This window comes from Pteropus alecto, unplaced genomic scaffold, assembly GCF_000325575.1.
Source record: "Pteropus alecto unplaced genomic scaffold, ASM32557v1 scaffold335, whole genome shotgun sequence".
Taxonomy (NCBI): domain Eukaryota; kingdom Metazoa; phylum Chordata; class Mammalia; order Chiroptera; family Pteropodidae; genus Pteropus; species Pteropus alecto.
Window position 1 is genome coordinate 1104786 of NW_006436757.1, and position 16557 is coordinate 1121342.

The following is a 16557-nucleotide window of genomic DNA, read 5'->3' on the forward strand; positions in this document are numbered from 1 at the left end:
GGGGGCAAAGGTGAAGCGTGGCGAGCCCGCTGGGTGGGCGCGGTGGGGGTGTGGGAAGGGGTCGAGGCCCTCCGGGAATGGCAGAGACAGCTGAGGGTGGGGAACCCGGGATGGGATTCTTGGAAGAGTTCACGCTCAAGCGGTTCCACTCTTCTGGAACCCACCTGCGTTTGCGTGAACTTGAGCGCTCGCCTCCCTCCGCCTTCTCCTCTGCACTTTCACCGCTTCGCGGCGGTCGCACTTTGCTTTCGCCGCATCCAGACGGGTCACCTGAGCTTGGGTGTGGGACCGAGCACCGAGAGCTTTCCTGAAAGTGGAAAGCACGTTAGATGAGGGCCTTTTGTTTGTTTTCCCATTAATGAAACAAAAAAATCTGTTTTAAACCGTTCTGGCCCTCCCAGTAAGACTGAAAATTATATCCTCCCCTTCCCTTCAACCCATAACTGTCAAAAAGAATATCTCCAAATACTTCTTGTTTAGGAGCCAGAACAGCAGCAGCATAGGTGGGCCTGAAGGGCAAGTTCAAGGACATTCCTAGATCCCAGTCAGCTGGGAAATCAGTTTAGGGGGAATAGAATTGTTCATTCATTCATTTACTCTTCCAGCAAACATTTCTTGACTGTCTGTATGTACCCTGTACTGGCTATAAGGGTGAATAAAGCTCTGGTGGTGCTTGCATTCTAGTGCGGGAGGTGACAACTAACAAAGGAACTCCCGGTGGTAGTGACTGCCATTGAAGAAAACTTACAAGTTGCTTCTTCAGAGACTCCTCAGGAAGGCCTCTGATAGGGTGATGTTTAAGCACAGACCTGAATGGAAAAATGAAACATCTCAGGGAAGATTGTTTAGGCAGAGGCAACAACAATTGCAAAAGGTCTTGGTTGGGAGCATGTTTGTGCAGCAACAGCAGGGAGGCCAGTGTGGCTGGAGTGGAGTGAGAGAGAGCAAGGGCCAGAGCTGAAGGTCAGCTTTAGACTTCCTAAGACTTCCCTCTTTAAAGTTTGGACTTGACCCGAGTAGATTAAGGGGCAGGCCAGCTGGGCAGCAAGCAGCCTGGGTCTAAAAGGGCACTAAATTATTCTTGGAGTAATTCAGACATTTGGTGGCAGTGAACTCTGACTTCTGTCTATGTCTCTTGGTGAACTATAGGTTGGCTCCTATCCACTGAGAGATCCTTAACAATTACTTCCTGGACCTCCTGCCTCCAGAGTAATCTTGCAACACACAGGTAGAGGTATAAGTTGCATGGTCTAGCCCTGTGACTGGCATTTAGTTTCCTAAAGGCAGCAGTCACAGCTGGAATCCTGAGAATGCACCATGCACTATAAAGTGCCGCTCCCTAAGAGAGATTTATGCTCTATCCACATTTAAATGGTTTAATATCCCTACGGAGAAGTTGTCTGCTTCAGAGAGTTGTATGCAGTGAATTCATGTAATAACTTCTAATTTTGAATAGAAAAAAAGGCTAGCAGTTTTTATTCTGAGAAAATATTTCCCCACTTTCGTTAAATAAACATTCAACAGGTATTTAAATAATTCTAGTTCAAAGGGGTGCCAACTCATTAGCCCTGTGCCAGGGCTTGCTCAGACCCCCTTGGCTGGCCTTTCTTGGCAACATTCACATCACCTGAAACCAGTCAAGAACGGAGCTGTGAGTGAGCTTGCTTAGTGTTTGGCTGTGCGCTGGACTGTACCCCTATAATTGGCCTTCCTTGGCATGCATTGCTTTGCAAAGGTGCTGAAATGGCACTGAGATTCTTGGGATGGGACCGCAGAGGTCTATGGATCCTATACCCTCTGCGGGACCAAAGGACAGTATTCATCGCGTGGGAGATGCACAGGAAATGCAATGCGGGGAGGAGGAGGGGGGAGGGGAATTTGTAAAGGGCATCCGGAGGGCACAGTAAGTCGCTGGGAGAGCTCCAGTGCTCAGTAAATGTAGGGCAACAAGGAAGTCCAGGGGCTGAGGTAGGGAAGAGGAGGAGCCGAGATTCAGAGTGGAGAAGGTGCCTAGAGGCGGGCAGGCATGAGGTCCTCTGCGTCCCAGCTCCAGCCCGTCCTCCTAGCTCCTCCCCGCTGCCGGCCAGAGTCACACATGTGTTTTCCTGTTTTCCATTTCGGTCCGTCACCCTCTGCCTTTTCTGCTTCTCAGAGTCAACAGCTGCTGCAGCTCCAGCCATACCACGGTGCCCCTTCCTAGCACCTTCCCCTCCCCCTTCCCCCAGCGTGCTGGTAGCCCCTCCTCCTTGAACCTGCCCAAAGGTCTCTGGACAGGTAAGAGGTGGGAGACGGGGGACAACGGGTGCGAGGGGAAGTGCAGGAGGAGGATGGAATGAGAATCCTGAAAACTGACTGAATAGAGACCCAAGAGCCTCTTATTTCCTGGTCCCAACCCTGGCCTTCCCTAGGCAGAGCCCTCTGCCCAGAGATTTCAGCCCTACCTAAGTGGTAGACCTGGCCACAGAAGTAAACAATTTCTTTTTTGTTTCACTCTTTTTTTTTTTTTTTAAGGGACGGTCATAGCCACAGTGGAATATAGAAAACCAAATGGAGAACTGAGGAGGGAGGAGCTGAGCTTCCAGCTTAGGGTGATGGGGCAATCTAGCTGTACCAGAGTTTATCTGTTTTCTGTTGCTGTTGTTAGGGGAGGTAGCACAGACTAGTTGGAGTTAGAAAGGCAGGGCATAGGGTCTCTGGGGGAGAAAGTGTCTGTTCACATCTAGCTCCCTGAGCTTGACAGATGAGCCAAGACCCTGAACTGTGTGCTGGTTCCGGGAGGAAGTGTCTTTTGGTGTTGCCATTCATGGGTAGGGTCAGGGCGAGGGGCTCCACTGGCTGCTGTGCCAGGCAAGGCATGCTGGGGGCCCTGCTGCCTGCATTTCCTGAACCCCTGAATCTGAAACTTCTCCTACAGGCTATAGGATGAGTGTGTTGTCCTGTAATCACTAGGTCCTGAATGCACTTCAGACAGGGGAAGGAGACAAAGGATGCTGTGTATCAGGAACATTGACATTTCATAGGGTTCCAGACTCTGCAGAGTTCTTTTGTAAAGCCTGGGGCAGAAGAACCCTTTAGAAGAGGTCCTGCCTGTCCCACGCTGCCTGACTGGTGGAAGCTTTAACCCATGAGCTAGAGTCTCAGGGAGGAATGGGAGCTGCCAAAGATGGTGCCTTTCTGCCCATGGTTCTGGTGCTAGGTAGTGATTGAGAAAAGAGGGGCTATCTTTTCTGTGAAGGACCGCCCCCTACCCCGTTTGTGTGGGCCAAGTGAAGAGTAGGCTAGGAAGGAGGTTCTACCCTTAGCCCTTCCTGGTCAGGCCGCTAGGGTATGCTGTTTGCCAGAGTTTGGGTTTCTGTCCCTAGATTCCAGGACTGGGACTTCACTTTTCAGATACTACTAACCGGGAACTAAACCTGACACTCTTCTCTCCCCGCTTTCCCTCACACGGTCTCCTTCCTTTATCCCTCCTTCATTCCCCTTTTTTTTTTAACGTCCCATTAGGACACATGCCCACCCCTCGGTGCCAGTGAATTTGGTCTTAAAAGGGCAGGCGTGATGATGTATTTCCGCGTGTCTTGTTTGCTTTAGAAGTGGGCACCCTAGCAATTGCAGTGCTGCCAAGAGGACTTGTCATTGCCTGCAAAAGGATGAGAAAGGGGAGGAGCAACCAGGAAGGAGATGGACTTTGTTGGATAGTCTAGGCTTCTGGCTGAAGGAGGGCAGAGGCTTTCCTTTTTAATTTAATCACACCCTCCCCCAGTTAATTGATTAGGGAAGCATCTGAAGAAGTCCTAGAGGCTGGGTAGGTTGGAGGGGGTGGGAAGGTTGGGGTGTAGCACAGTGCCAGTTAAGAGCTTGGGCTCTCTTGACTAGCCTAGCTAGTGCCCTCATTAGTTTGGCACTCTGACATGGGACTTAGCACCTGCCTTAAGGGGCTGCAGGGAGGACTTAATAAAGCATTTAGGTGCTTAGCAATGTGTTTGGCCTGGCTAAGTGTTCAATTAATGACAGCTATTATTATTATATTTAGGAGCATTTAGGGGGGAGCTGGAAGAAAAGAAGTCTCCTTTGGATGGATTTGTTGACTTAAGAATGGTCCAAACCTGTAGAGAATTATTATGAGTTTATTTGAGACAAACTGACAACATATTCTGGGGAGCAAGATCTCAATGAGAATTATTATGAGTTTGAGACAAACTGACAACATATTCTGGGGAGGAAGATCTCAAATGCTCCCGAGAATAACAGTTTTACAGTTTCTTTTATGCATTTGAAATTAAAGAGGGGACCTTAGGAAGATTACACGGAGGTGGGAGAAAGCAAGGCAGGGATCAGATTACAGGTTAAGATTAAGTGCTCTCTTGAGGGTGATCATCTCTTAGAAGGAGGCCCCTGAAGGGCACCTACATGCACAGAAACATCTTACAGGGCTTGCTTAAGTTGAAGATAAACCCGGTTTCTTTTATGCATTTGAAATTAAAGAGGGGACCTTAGGAAGATTACACGGAGGTGGGAGAAAGCAAGGCAGGGATCAGATTACAGGTTAAGATTAAGTGCTCTCTTGAGGGTGATCATCTCTTAGAAGGAGGCCCCTGAAGGGCACCTACATGCACAGAAACATCTTACAGGGCTTGCTTAAGTTGAAGATAAACCTTTGACCAAAGAAGTTATATGCCTGGGGCATGACTACCCATCATGACCTGCCCTGTTAGGAATTTATGATCAGATTACCCTGTGAGGTTACTTTCCATAGAATCTCTTTTTTCATCCACAGATTTCAGACATTTGTGAGGGTGGCTTAGGAGAAGCATTTTCTCTGAGAAGGCCAACACATGGATCCCTCTCTCCGTGAAAAAAAGAGTTTAAGGGGCTAGGATGGGATGGTGTACAGTACAGATAAGGCCCCCTAGGGTTTTTAGATCTTCATTCTGTGGTTTTAGAATAACCAAAGAGGTTTGTTTAGAAAGGGTGTGAGAAGGGACAGATAGTTGGATTTCAGAATGGATAGAGTGTATGTCTTTCAGTACAAGGACTCAAAATACCAGATTTAAATAGACTGTAAAGGTGGAATAATCTGTGATTTCCAAAAAATATTCAACTTCTTTCTGTTCTGGGCTTGTCCAGGATAGCTCAGTGAAATCTTATTTCCTCATATTTTTAGGAAATCGGAGTAAACTTGTATTTGGGAACAGTGTTTATAGGAATTATGCTTACCCCAAAGATCCTAGTATGTTTTCTTGAGGATGAAAGGTCACACGTGGATGGGGATGCAGCCAGAGTTTTGAGTGTCATTTCTTGACCTTGTTTCCTTGGAAATAGCTTGAGGCTCAGCCTTGGGGTAATGGACCAAGTTTAGGGGCAACCACCCCTCAATGTGTGTGAGGAAGTGTGCAGAGTTCTCTTAGGACGGTCAATCACGAGATGCACGGGTTGCACTCACATTTCCTCTAATCTCAGCTTGTGAACAACCATTCGTGTCACATTGTGCAATTCTCCTGCCTTTCTTGTTTGAGAAGAGAGAGAAGTAGCCTAGGGTGGAGCCTGAAAGACTAGGAGAGAGGGCTATGCATTCTTTCTTAGCTACTGCCCTGTCTTGGAACAGGGCTAATTTGCTCTGGGACAATTTGCCCTGGGCTGCAGAGCGGCACCAACCTGATGGTCCTTTCTTCTGTCTTCTGTCAAAGGAGATCCCTGAGGGAGCACCTTCTTATCACAGAAAGTGCTGAGCCCAGAGCTCCTAGCTGCCCTTTTTGCGGAGGTGAAGGGCTAGTGAACCTTGGACCCAGATAGTTGCTTAATACTCCTCTCCCCCGCCCTCACCCCCTCCGCCCTTCCTGACTTCTTGATTTAACTTAAATTCATAAGCACTTTCCTAGCCATTCTTTTTTACTGCTGGCTGAGAAGGAGGAGCCGTCAGAACACAGCTCTTTGACCTCCGCTGGCTGCTGCCATCGCAAGAGCCTGCTTACACTCTTGGCCAGGTAGTGAGTGTGCTTCCCACCCTCTCCTTCAGCCCTATTCACTTGCCCGTACCCCCTTTTGTTGCTGCGCAGTGTCCAATCACTTCTTCTCCCAGTGCCTCTAAGCACTGATATCTCTCCATCCGCTTGGCGAGCCTCGCTTGTCTTTCTCTCAGCTGTCTCCTGCTCTGCGGTGCCCAGCATCAGCTGCCCCTCTTCAGCTGTTTCTTGGCCTCAGCTTTGGGTGCTGTCTGTCCAGCAACAAGTCCTATTTGGGTAGTGGTCATCAGCTGACTGCAAACATTTCTAGGTTAGGCTATACATTTGGATCACGCTTCTCTCATTCATACTTTTTGGGTGATACAACTATGCCGATGTGAAGGATTTGGTGGCAGGAGTTCTGGAACGCTAGAGACTGGGAAAGGAGAAGCAATGAAAAGAGAATAGCCTGTCTTCTTTCAAGGTGGAGTGGGGCTGCTGGGGCCTTTGCTAGAACTGAAGACTTCACCTAAGGGTTGTTAAGGGATGCTGCCTGAGTAGGGGAATGATTGTGGGTTTCCAGCAAGAGATCTCTGAAGTCTTTAAGTTTGCCAGAGCTAGCTAGTGTCCTTGGGGAAAAAGAGCAGTGTTGTGAGGAGAACCCACAGATTATTTGCTTGTAAGGTTCGTTTCTCCGGTTGCATCTCAGCACAGGTGACAGACAGGTGAGCCTGAAACTGGAGGGAAGATGGACTTTTTTGGAGTAAGGCTGAAAAATGCCAGCTCAAATCATAGTTACACCTGGGAACTGCCAGATTGCCTAATCCTCCTGTCCCTTATCACAGCAGGCTTAGATAGAACCATGGTTTATTTTTCTATTTTGTAAATCAGGTAGGCAGCACCATCCTCACAATGAGAGACAGATGCTTTCTCTCTGGGGATGAGTGCCTTTCCTTAAAAATTCAAGTTTGGGTTGTTTTGTTGAGCCAGTATGAGAAGAAGAGGTTAATGGGAGGTGGAAGGCAAGAGAGAGTTCTCTGACATGGTGGATGGGAGAGGGTTCTATGCAATTGCCAACCACCTGATATATATCTCCATCATTCTTTCTTAGAGGGCAATGCCAGAAAGCTGGTGAAGTCTTTCTTCTCCTCCGCCATGGTTGACGGCATTAAGTATGAAGTGGCCTCCCAGCACGTTGGGGATGCCACCCCATTGGATGAGAAGACCTGCTCAGGGCCCGAGCAGGTGAAGCTGAAGAAGGAGATCTCATTGCTGAATGGGGTGTGCCTGATTGTGGGGAACATGATTGGCTCAGGCATCTTTGTGTCCCCCAAGGGCGTGCTCATGTACAGTGCCTCCTTTGGCCTCTCCCTGGTCATCTGGGCTGTGGGGGGCCTCTTCTCTGTCTTTGGAGCCCTTTGTTATGCGGAACTGGGCACCACCATTAAGAAGTCTGGGGCCAGCTATGCCTATATCCTCGAGGCCTTCGGGGGGCTCCTTGCCTTCATCCGACTCTGGACCTCTCTCCTCATCATTGAGCCCACCAGCCAGGCCATAATCGCCATCACCTTTGCCAACTACATGGTACAGCCCATTTTCCCTAGCTGCTTCGCTCCCTATGCTGCTGGCCGCCTCCTGGCTGCTGCCTGTATCTGTAAGTGGGGCTGGGGCAGGAGATGTTGGGTGGAGCGCCAGGGCAGAGGCCCACATGTGAATCCAGTCAGCCAGTAAGAAGGAGATGGAAAGGAATGCATGCCTCTGACAAATGCTTTTTTAAAAAATTATTTTATTTTATGTTTTTAGGTGAGGCAATCCTTGGTTGACCTTACAGATTGCAAGGACCTTGTCAGTTTACAATCCCTTATTTATTTATTTTTTTTATGCCTACAGCATCTGACCTTCCTAGGTAGTCTCCCATCTGAGTACTAACCAGGTCTGACTCTTCTTAGCTTCCGAGATCAGGCGGGATCCGGCTTGTTCAGGGTGGCATGGCCATAGACTTTTTTTTTTTTTTTAATTAATATATGCCTTGTGTGAAAATTTGAACGGTATCAATGTATAGAAAATTTTTTTTTGCCTTCACCCAGCTTCTCATGGTAAGCATCGTTAGCAGTTTGTGTGCTCTTCCTGATTTTTTTCTTGCTCCTTCAGGAGATGTAGTTTTGTTCTTTTTACAAAAATGGGAGCATAGTATACATAAAATTCTATCGTTTGCTTTTTCTCTACTATTTATCAGTGACATTCTTTTCTATTATAGATCTACTTAAAAAAATACTTCATGTTATTCCAAGTTAATTTTAAGGATATTGTTTATTTAACTAATCAGTCTACTGTTAATGGCCATTTAAGTTGTTTCCAGTTTTTCAATCTTACATATCTTTTTGCGTATGCATGAGTTTCCACTGTGGGCTAGATTCTGAAAACTGTTAAAGATGATCTGGTAGGTTGACTTACTGGTGAAACTAATTTTAGGATCTATCAATTTTGGGGGCCCCTTGAATGTGGGTATTTAGTCACATTTTGTGTAGAGTAAGGATTATTCTAAGTAAAATTTCTAAGTGGCTGCATCCCCTTAAACACCGGAATTTTCTTATTTCAACCATCTTTGTTGAAATCTCTTTAAAACCAACGATGTATCTGCTTGTCTAATAATGTGATATTTCTTTTGGTGACTTGGGGTTACTATCGCATGTCTCTATTCTTGTATGATTATGAGGCCTTCTCAGGCCACCAGGGTAGAGATGAATGTTTGCTTCTTCATTGGCCTCAGACTGCTGGCCTGACTTCAGTTCATCAGGTTTTATTCTTTTATGATTTCAATCTCTGTCATCTCTTTCAGATGTCATTCCATGATTCTGGCATCATGTCACCTCCATCAGTCACCTTTTTTTAATTTACTGCTTCTAATTTGGGAATAGAGATGTACTCCAACTCTTGTACACCCACGTCCACGCACACATGTACACCCCTGTACGAATACGTGCAAAGTAATCGCAGTGATGATTAGTCTGCAGAGATCCCCAGTGAATAGAAGACAGAGTTTTGTGCATGGATTTATGGCATATATTTGAGACAACTCTGGTAAAGTGAAAAGTGCAGCAGACTTTTATTTGAGGCTGGGCTCAATAGCTGTGTGGCCTTAGGCAAGTCGCAGTGACTGTTTACTTCCAGGCTACTGTATGAATGAAATCAGATTCAGTGAAAACCAGAAATCATGACTTAAATGTAACATATTGATAATTATTATGATAATTATTACTATCTTTCTTGGCTGCTTATGGGACTTTGTTCTATCTCTAATAACTTCAGAAGCACATAGAGATCTGGGAGAGGTTAGGAGGGTAGCCAAGATTGTGAGAATTTAGGGACATATGATTCATGAGTTTCTTCCTTCAGCCATTGTTTAATGAGCACCTAGGACAAGTCAGATGCTGAGAACTCTGAGGACATTCTGTCCAGATACAACCTATGCAGTAATATTCCTATCTAATCATAACCCTTAAGGAGAAAACCAAGTAGTCCAGGAGGGAGACAGACATGTTGACAAATAATTGTCATGCAATATAATAGGTGTGGTGGCAGGGGCACCATAGGAGCAAACGGGACAACTTTCTTCTTGTGGGGAGGAGAGCTTAGGAAGATGTCACAGAGAACATAATGTTTGAACTGAATTTTGAAAAAAATGTCCCCTAAGACATTTTTCGCAGGGATAACAGCATGGAAAAAGGTGTGGAGGTGCCAAAAGGTACAGATTGTTCAGAGAATTGCAGGTAGTTGGTAGGACTGGAATGTGGAGTAGGAGATAGGGGAGAGGCAGAGATTGGAAATATAGCCCAAGGCCAGCTTAGGGAGGGTTTTATATGGTGCCTAAACAGGTTAGACTTTATCTTGAAAGGAAGGGGGAGCTATCGATTTTAAGTGGGGAAGTAAAATCAGATTTGCTTGGAAGAACTCTGGTGGGCATGTTGAGAGTGTTTTGGAAAGAGGCAGAAGGTAGGGAGACCAGTTTAGGGAGCTGAAACCTGAGTCCACATGAAGTGTGGGCAGGACCTTTGGAAGGGAGATGAGGGAGTAGATACAGCAGTAGTATAAGATGGAATTTCTAGGACTTCTGGATGTGGGGGTTTGTGGGAGCTCTCAGTGGTGATGCTAAGGATTCAACTTGGACAGATGGGAGGTGATAGAGCCTCCATCTGAAGTAGGGAAGGCGGGCTGAGTGATGAGTCAGAAGAGACATCTGGGGCTTCTGCTGGGCTGCTCATGAGACCCTTCCATGAGCAGTGCCTTCCCTCGGTCATCATGACCCAAAGTTGATCTTTTTCTCACCAACTGATTCTCACCTAAAAAAGAGGCTGTTGTATAAATGGTAATGTTTATTAATGTACAATAATGAGTGTACATGTATAATTTCTAATGACCAGAAGGCATGTGTTCATTCTCAAGGCACCTGCTTCCTAGTACCGGCGTCACTGGGAAACCAATCTAATAACAGGGAATCGCTTGTGGGGTATGGGATGAAACAAAGGAAGAATGTTTTGACAATTTACTGAATATGGTGGTTCTGTATAACATGGAGCTAAATGGTAGAGCCCCTGCTGAAGAGAACTATGGTGTAGTGGAAATGGGCAAAAATAGTCAGTTAAACATACTGTGTATGGTTAAGTGCTGGGAGTGGGTGGAGTGCGACTTATTCAGGAGATTATTTCTGCACTTGACATTGAAGGATGCAAAGGAGTCGGGGTAGGGTGAAGTACCCACTTAGCATGGCCTGCGAGGCCTACTTTATCTGACTTCTTTCACTCATCTCAGACCTCTCACCCTCTCTCTGCTCTGGCTGTACTGCTTGTCTTGCTTTTCCTCCAGTTTGCCTTGCTTGTTTCTGTTTTAGGGGTTTTGCAATTGAGACATTGCTTGTGGGGCAGAGAATCAGAATGATTATTGTTCCTTCTGCTGGGAAGGCTTTTTCCCTAGGTGGTTCAGAGCTTATTACCTCACTCTGTTCCTATCTTTGCACAAGTATTACCTTACCAGAGACCTATCTTATTTAAAATGGTGACTCTCAGTTTCCCACCTTTTTTTAAAAAGTAGAACTCATCACCACCTGACATTAACTATTAACTTGTTTATTGTCTGTTTTTCTCTCTTGAGTGTAAACATCATGAGAGTAGGGACTTTGTTTTGCTCACTGCTGAATCTCTGACACCTAGAACAGTGTGTGTTGTGTGCTAGGAACTAAATATCAGTAAATATCAGTAAATATCAGTTAAATGAAGTAGGGGGCAAGAACGTTTTAGGCACAGGGAAAGGCAATGTAAAAGCACAAAGGTGAGAAAAAGTATAGGGTGTGGGGTGTGTGGGGAATTGTGGGATGTGAGAGGACAAAGGAAGGTTGTGGCTAGAATATGAGGCAAACCTAGGGGATTTAGATTTTATTTTAAAGCATATGAGGAGCCATTGAAGAGTTTTAAGCAGGGGACATAAGAGCAAGACTGGAGGCAGAGACACCAATTAGGAAGCTTTTGCAGCAATCTAGGCAGGAAATGATAAAAGCTCAAACTATGGCAGTGGCAGTGCGGGTGTAGCTTATTTAGGAGATGATGTCTCCAGAAAAGGACAGATAGGAGAGTGATTTAGAAGGTATAATCGATACAACCAATGACACTTAATGAGATGTGTGGTATAGGAAAGAGGTAGGTGACAAGGAAAATGTCCAGCAGCCTGTAAGTTCTGTGCCACGGGGACCAAGCCTGTCTTATGATCCACTGTGTCTCCAGCAGAGAAACAAAGAGAGAAATTCGATAAATATTCCTTGAATGAAGAGAAGAGGTTTCTGGTTTGAGCAACTGGTAAGTAGCAACATCATTTACAAGTAGGGGAGGATGGAATCATGTTGAATTTGAAATTTATTTGTAGGGTAGTAGGTGGATGTGCCCATTGGAGATCAGGAAAGAGATAGGGTTGGAGACTGAGAATTCAACAAATATTCATGAAACACTTGCCACTTTCCCAGTGCCAGTCATTGTCTTTATGGAACTCTCATTGGGTGTGTACACATGTGTGTGCATGTGTTATGTTTGTGTGTGCTCATGCATGTGTGTGCACACACCGGTGGCGGGTCTAACATGGGTAACCCAACACAAGATTACAATGGATTATGATGAGTGTTGTGATTTGTGAGGCACAGGGAACCACAGGAAGAGACCTGAACTTGCCTAGGAGTTTAGAAATTCTTTGTAAGGAGGTTTAAGGTGACACTTGAATGGTGAAGAAGAATTAACCAAGAGTAGAGAGGGAAGAGGAGCGTCTCAGGTAGCAAGAACAGAACATACGAAAGCTTGAAGACAAGAAAGGACATCTTTAAGACACTGAAAGAAGTTCGGGGTGGACTACAGTATTGAGTTTAAGGTAAGCAATGTTGAGAGTTGACTTGCAGAGGTTGATGGAGGTCGTAAGATAGGTTTTTCAGGGCTTTATAAACTCTTTGTTATTATTGTTATGAAACAAATCACCTAAAGTGGGGCAGTTCTGGCTCCGGGTCTCGTGATGGTCTTCAGATGGTATAGTGGCAGGAGTTGGAACAGGGGGGTTGCTGAAGAAGATGGAGACTAGCTGGGCATCTTTTTTTTTTTCCAGTCAGGGCCTTTCCATGTGGTCTTTCCATATGGGCTATATTGAACTTCCTCACATAATGGCAGCCTCAGAGCAATCAGACTGTTTACTTAGCAACTGAAGGCTTCAAGAATGAGTGTCCCAGCAAAGCAAGAGGAAGCTGCATTGCCTTTTACGACCTAGCTTCTGAAGTCACATGTGTCACTCCTGCTGTACTCAAGAGGTAGAAACAGTCACAGAAGACCATCCAGTTTTAAGAGACACAGACTTTACCTCTTGATGGAGCGTCAGAGTCACATTGTATGAAAAGCATGTGGGATGGGAGATATTGTAGAGATATCTTTGGAAAATACAATCTATTGCAAGAACTATATTTAGGAGTTTGGTAGATTTCGCCTAAGGCAATGAAAAAACTCTTCAGGTTTTTGAAGCAGGAGAGTGACATATGTGATTTAGATTTTAGAATTTGTGGATTTTTAGAAAGATTACTTTGGCTTTGGTTTGTAGGACTGAAAGTAGGGAGACCAGTTACAAAGCTGTTGCCATGATCCTGGTGAGTGATGATGGTGGCTTGGACTAGAGTCATGTTTTGGGGAAGAGGAGACTGGTTAAGACTTGGATGCTGATTAGATTAGGGTAGAAGTTTTTGATTATGATAAGATGCCCAGATTTCTGACGCAGGCAACTGGGTGGTTGGTGAGGCCAGTTTCTTATAGGGAGAATTCTAAAGGAGTAGGTTTGAGAGAAATTGATAGGTTGAGTTTGTGCCTGGTGATGTCCAGTAAGTAGGTGGTTGGATATTCATATGTATCTGGAATCATGACAGTTGGGCTAATGATGTACTTTTGGGAATCATCAGTGTGTACATGGTAATTGAAATCTCAGTAGCAGATGAGATGATCTTGGGACAAGATGTAGAAAGGGAGGAGAAAAGAGCTTAAGACAGCATTCTGAGTAATACCACTATTGAGGGATAGATATTCTGCAAAAAGGTGGAGACGAAGCACCTAGAGAGATAGGCAGGAAATGGGAGATGGTATGTGGAAGAGAGCAATTTGAGGAGAGCAACAGTGTCCCATTTGCTAAGAGGTCAAGCTCAATAAGGAGTGGAGTTGCTTGGATTTATCAACACGAATGTCGTTGGTGATTTTGAAGAGGGTAATCTCAGGGCATTGTGGGTGGAGTCAGATTTCAGAGTTTATTCATCCAGTGAAATTTGAGTGTCTACTATGTGCCTAGTTCAGGGCTCGGTGCTGGGGATACAAAGATGACTGTTACTCAGTCTACCCTCTTGTAGCTCACAGCTGATGGGAGAGACAGTTATGTAAACGGCATTAGAATTAATGCAATGTGGTTAAGTATGAGGATGTGGGAGCCCAGAGAAGGGGCTGTATACCCAAGGGTAGCCTGTCTGGAGGAACTGTTAAGTAAAATATGAATGAAACATCACTCGGAATTGGCAATTAGGAGATCAAGGGAAATGCTGTCAGTCTTTTCAGTAGAGTGGTGGAGTGGTGTCAGACAAGGGAAGGGGAGGGAATGTAGATGTACTTTTTGAAACATTGACTCTGAAGGCAAGAAGGGTAGTTATTAGAGGGAGGGACCAAGATTGAAGTAAGAGTTTATGGGAAAGACTTAAACCTGCCTTCGGTTGGTTTGGGGGCATATTTCTGGAGAAGTTGGTTGAAATATTATCACCCTACAATAAGGTCTTCTCCAAGGCCGGATGCTTGGGTGCCCTAAGTCATCAACTCTCTCCTGAACAGAGAAGAAGATTCCATCATCCCTTTGGGGACAGCAATGCATGATGGTTAAGAGCATGGAATCAGGTCGGTTAAATTTATAAACCTCAGTTTGCTCATCTGTATAATAGGCTGGCTACCTCATAGAGGCATGAACTATATTTCTGTCGTACTTTCATCCTTTATTTATTTGTTTGTTTGTTTGTTTATTTTCCATTTCTTTCAAGTATACAATACATTGGTTAGATATTTATATAGTTTGTAAAATGATCGCCCTAATTGCCCCTTCTCTCTTCTGGTTTTCCACCTAGCCAATATGCTAACTACATTCCCTATGCCATGCTCCCCATCCCCGTGATCATCTATCAACTACTGATTTGTACTTTGTCCTTTTTTATTTAAATGGTGACAATTTCAAGAGAGCAAATATGGATTCTGTTCCCGTCAGAGTGGCTTGCTGTCCCTTTATAGGCATAATCTTCCTTTAGAACTACCAATGAACTACAGCCTTAGATAGGCTAGCATTGCTAATAGACCTTGAAGTCTTTTACCGATTATTGCTTAGCTAAAATTTTTTGTACATGTAGGTGATTTCACTCACTGCTGATTTCATTGTCAAGGTAATCACATGTTGCCCTCTCTGCCAGGAATTCTTCTTCTTCTCCCTCAACCCCAGCACCAGCTTCTGTATACTCAGTCCAGATAACAGTGGTCCTGGTGCCCACCTGCAACCCCTTCACTGCCCCAGCCTGGATGGGTTGTCTCTCAGTGAACTTCATACTTTCTTTCTTGTGGTTGTCCATGTTCACTTTTCTGTGAAGGCTGGGGACTTGGTCTTAATCACAGAGCCTGTACAGGGCCTGGAGCACAGTGGGTGCTCAATGCATGTTTGTTGGATGGATGGATGGATAGATGGATAGATGCATTAGTTCTGAGTTCGGAAGGAACCTTGCTATTCTGTCCAGGGTACTATAAATGGTTACTTTTCCTAACCAGAGAAGTTTGCATATGGCCTATACGGAGGCTGATTCTTCTTCTTCTTCTTCTTCTTTTTTAAAGAGTTCTTTGAGCTTGCTCCAGTTCTCTGCAGCCAGAAACCCCATTACCCCAGGGGAGATAATCCCATTCCCAGTCTCACAATCCTTGAATTTAAATAGGGAGGCACAGGAAGTGGTGGAATGTATACAAGCTTTGGAGCTGGCCCCTGGCCTGAGTGACCTCAGTTTTCTCAATTGTAAGATAAAGATAAGACATTTACTTTTAATTTTATAGTAGCTCTGAGATCAGAAAGGAGGGCTGAGACTCTTTTTCCTCTTTGCAGGAGAGGTGGAACTTTTCTCTTGGCAGAATCAGAACTAGGTATCCAGTAGTCCAGCTTTCCAGCTGCTCTTTCTTCAGAGCTGACATGCTTTGGCCCACTGTTAGGAGTCTCGTGAGGTTCTGCTCCTGCCTTGTCTTGCCTACATTTGTCCATCCTGTGACATAGTTTTTTTGGTCTAGTTTTTTGCTTTTCATTAACAGGACTTTTAACCTCCTATTAAAATGTATCTTCAGTCTGCCTACTGTATTGGTCAGCCAGCAACACATATTCAGGGCCCCTGTGAAGAGTCTACTGTAGTCTTTGTGTCTCTGACATTTGACCTTAGTGACTTGCATGTATTAGGTGCTTCAGTAAGGGTCAGCTGGGTGAATGAACAGAAGACATGGTTCTAGATTCAGCTTGGCCGAGAAGGGCACTGCGTGCTTTTGGCTTTCTGGGGGAGGTGGTGGGGTGCTGAGGGCCACTATGGGAACTGGGCAGAGGGGAGGACACACAGCTCATCCTGAGTCTGCTAAAGCTGCTTGTGGAGTGAAAAGGACTTCGGATCTCTGTGTGTTTGTCTGAGAGCTGTGGCCACGTGTCCCATGCAGCTTCTCTTGATACCAGAACAACTGACTTTATGTACTTGTGGCTAATGAGGTAGAACAGCCAGATGCTGGGCCCCCAACTGATTTTTACCCTTTGAACTTCATACTTGGAAGCTAATTATCTCTCCCAGAGGGGTTTTTCAAAAGCCACTTTAAGTTAGGGGCGGGGGAAGCTTTCATTTCATTTTCCACATTCACAGCAACAAACAGGCTGAAGTCAGAGCCTTGGGTTCTTTCTGGTATGGAGTCAGCGTGAACTTTGGAACAAACTCTTCACCAGCAGTGATGAGGGTAGAGCTCTGTGCTGGTTTGATTCTCAAGGCTCTTCGGAGGTTCGCTCCCTGTCTCTTTCTTTTTCT

At 45.3% G+C, this 16557-nt stretch overlaps 1 protein-coding gene across 1 annotated transcript in view; it reads left to right on the top strand.

Moving 5' to 3' along the window:
* The first annotated feature begins 1587 nt into the window (after positions 1 to 1587).
* Positions 1588 to 16557, top strand: part of SLC7A7 (solute carrier family 7 member 7) — a 28495-nt gene continuing 13525 nt past the window's right edge. Inside the window, 2 exon segments of the mRNA XM_025048006.1 lie at positions 1588 to 2274; positions 7051 to 7593. Of these exon segments, the coding sequence (XP_024903774.1) occupies positions 7095 to 7593 (499 nt within the window). The 5' untranslated portion in view covers positions 1588 to 2274; positions 7051 to 7094.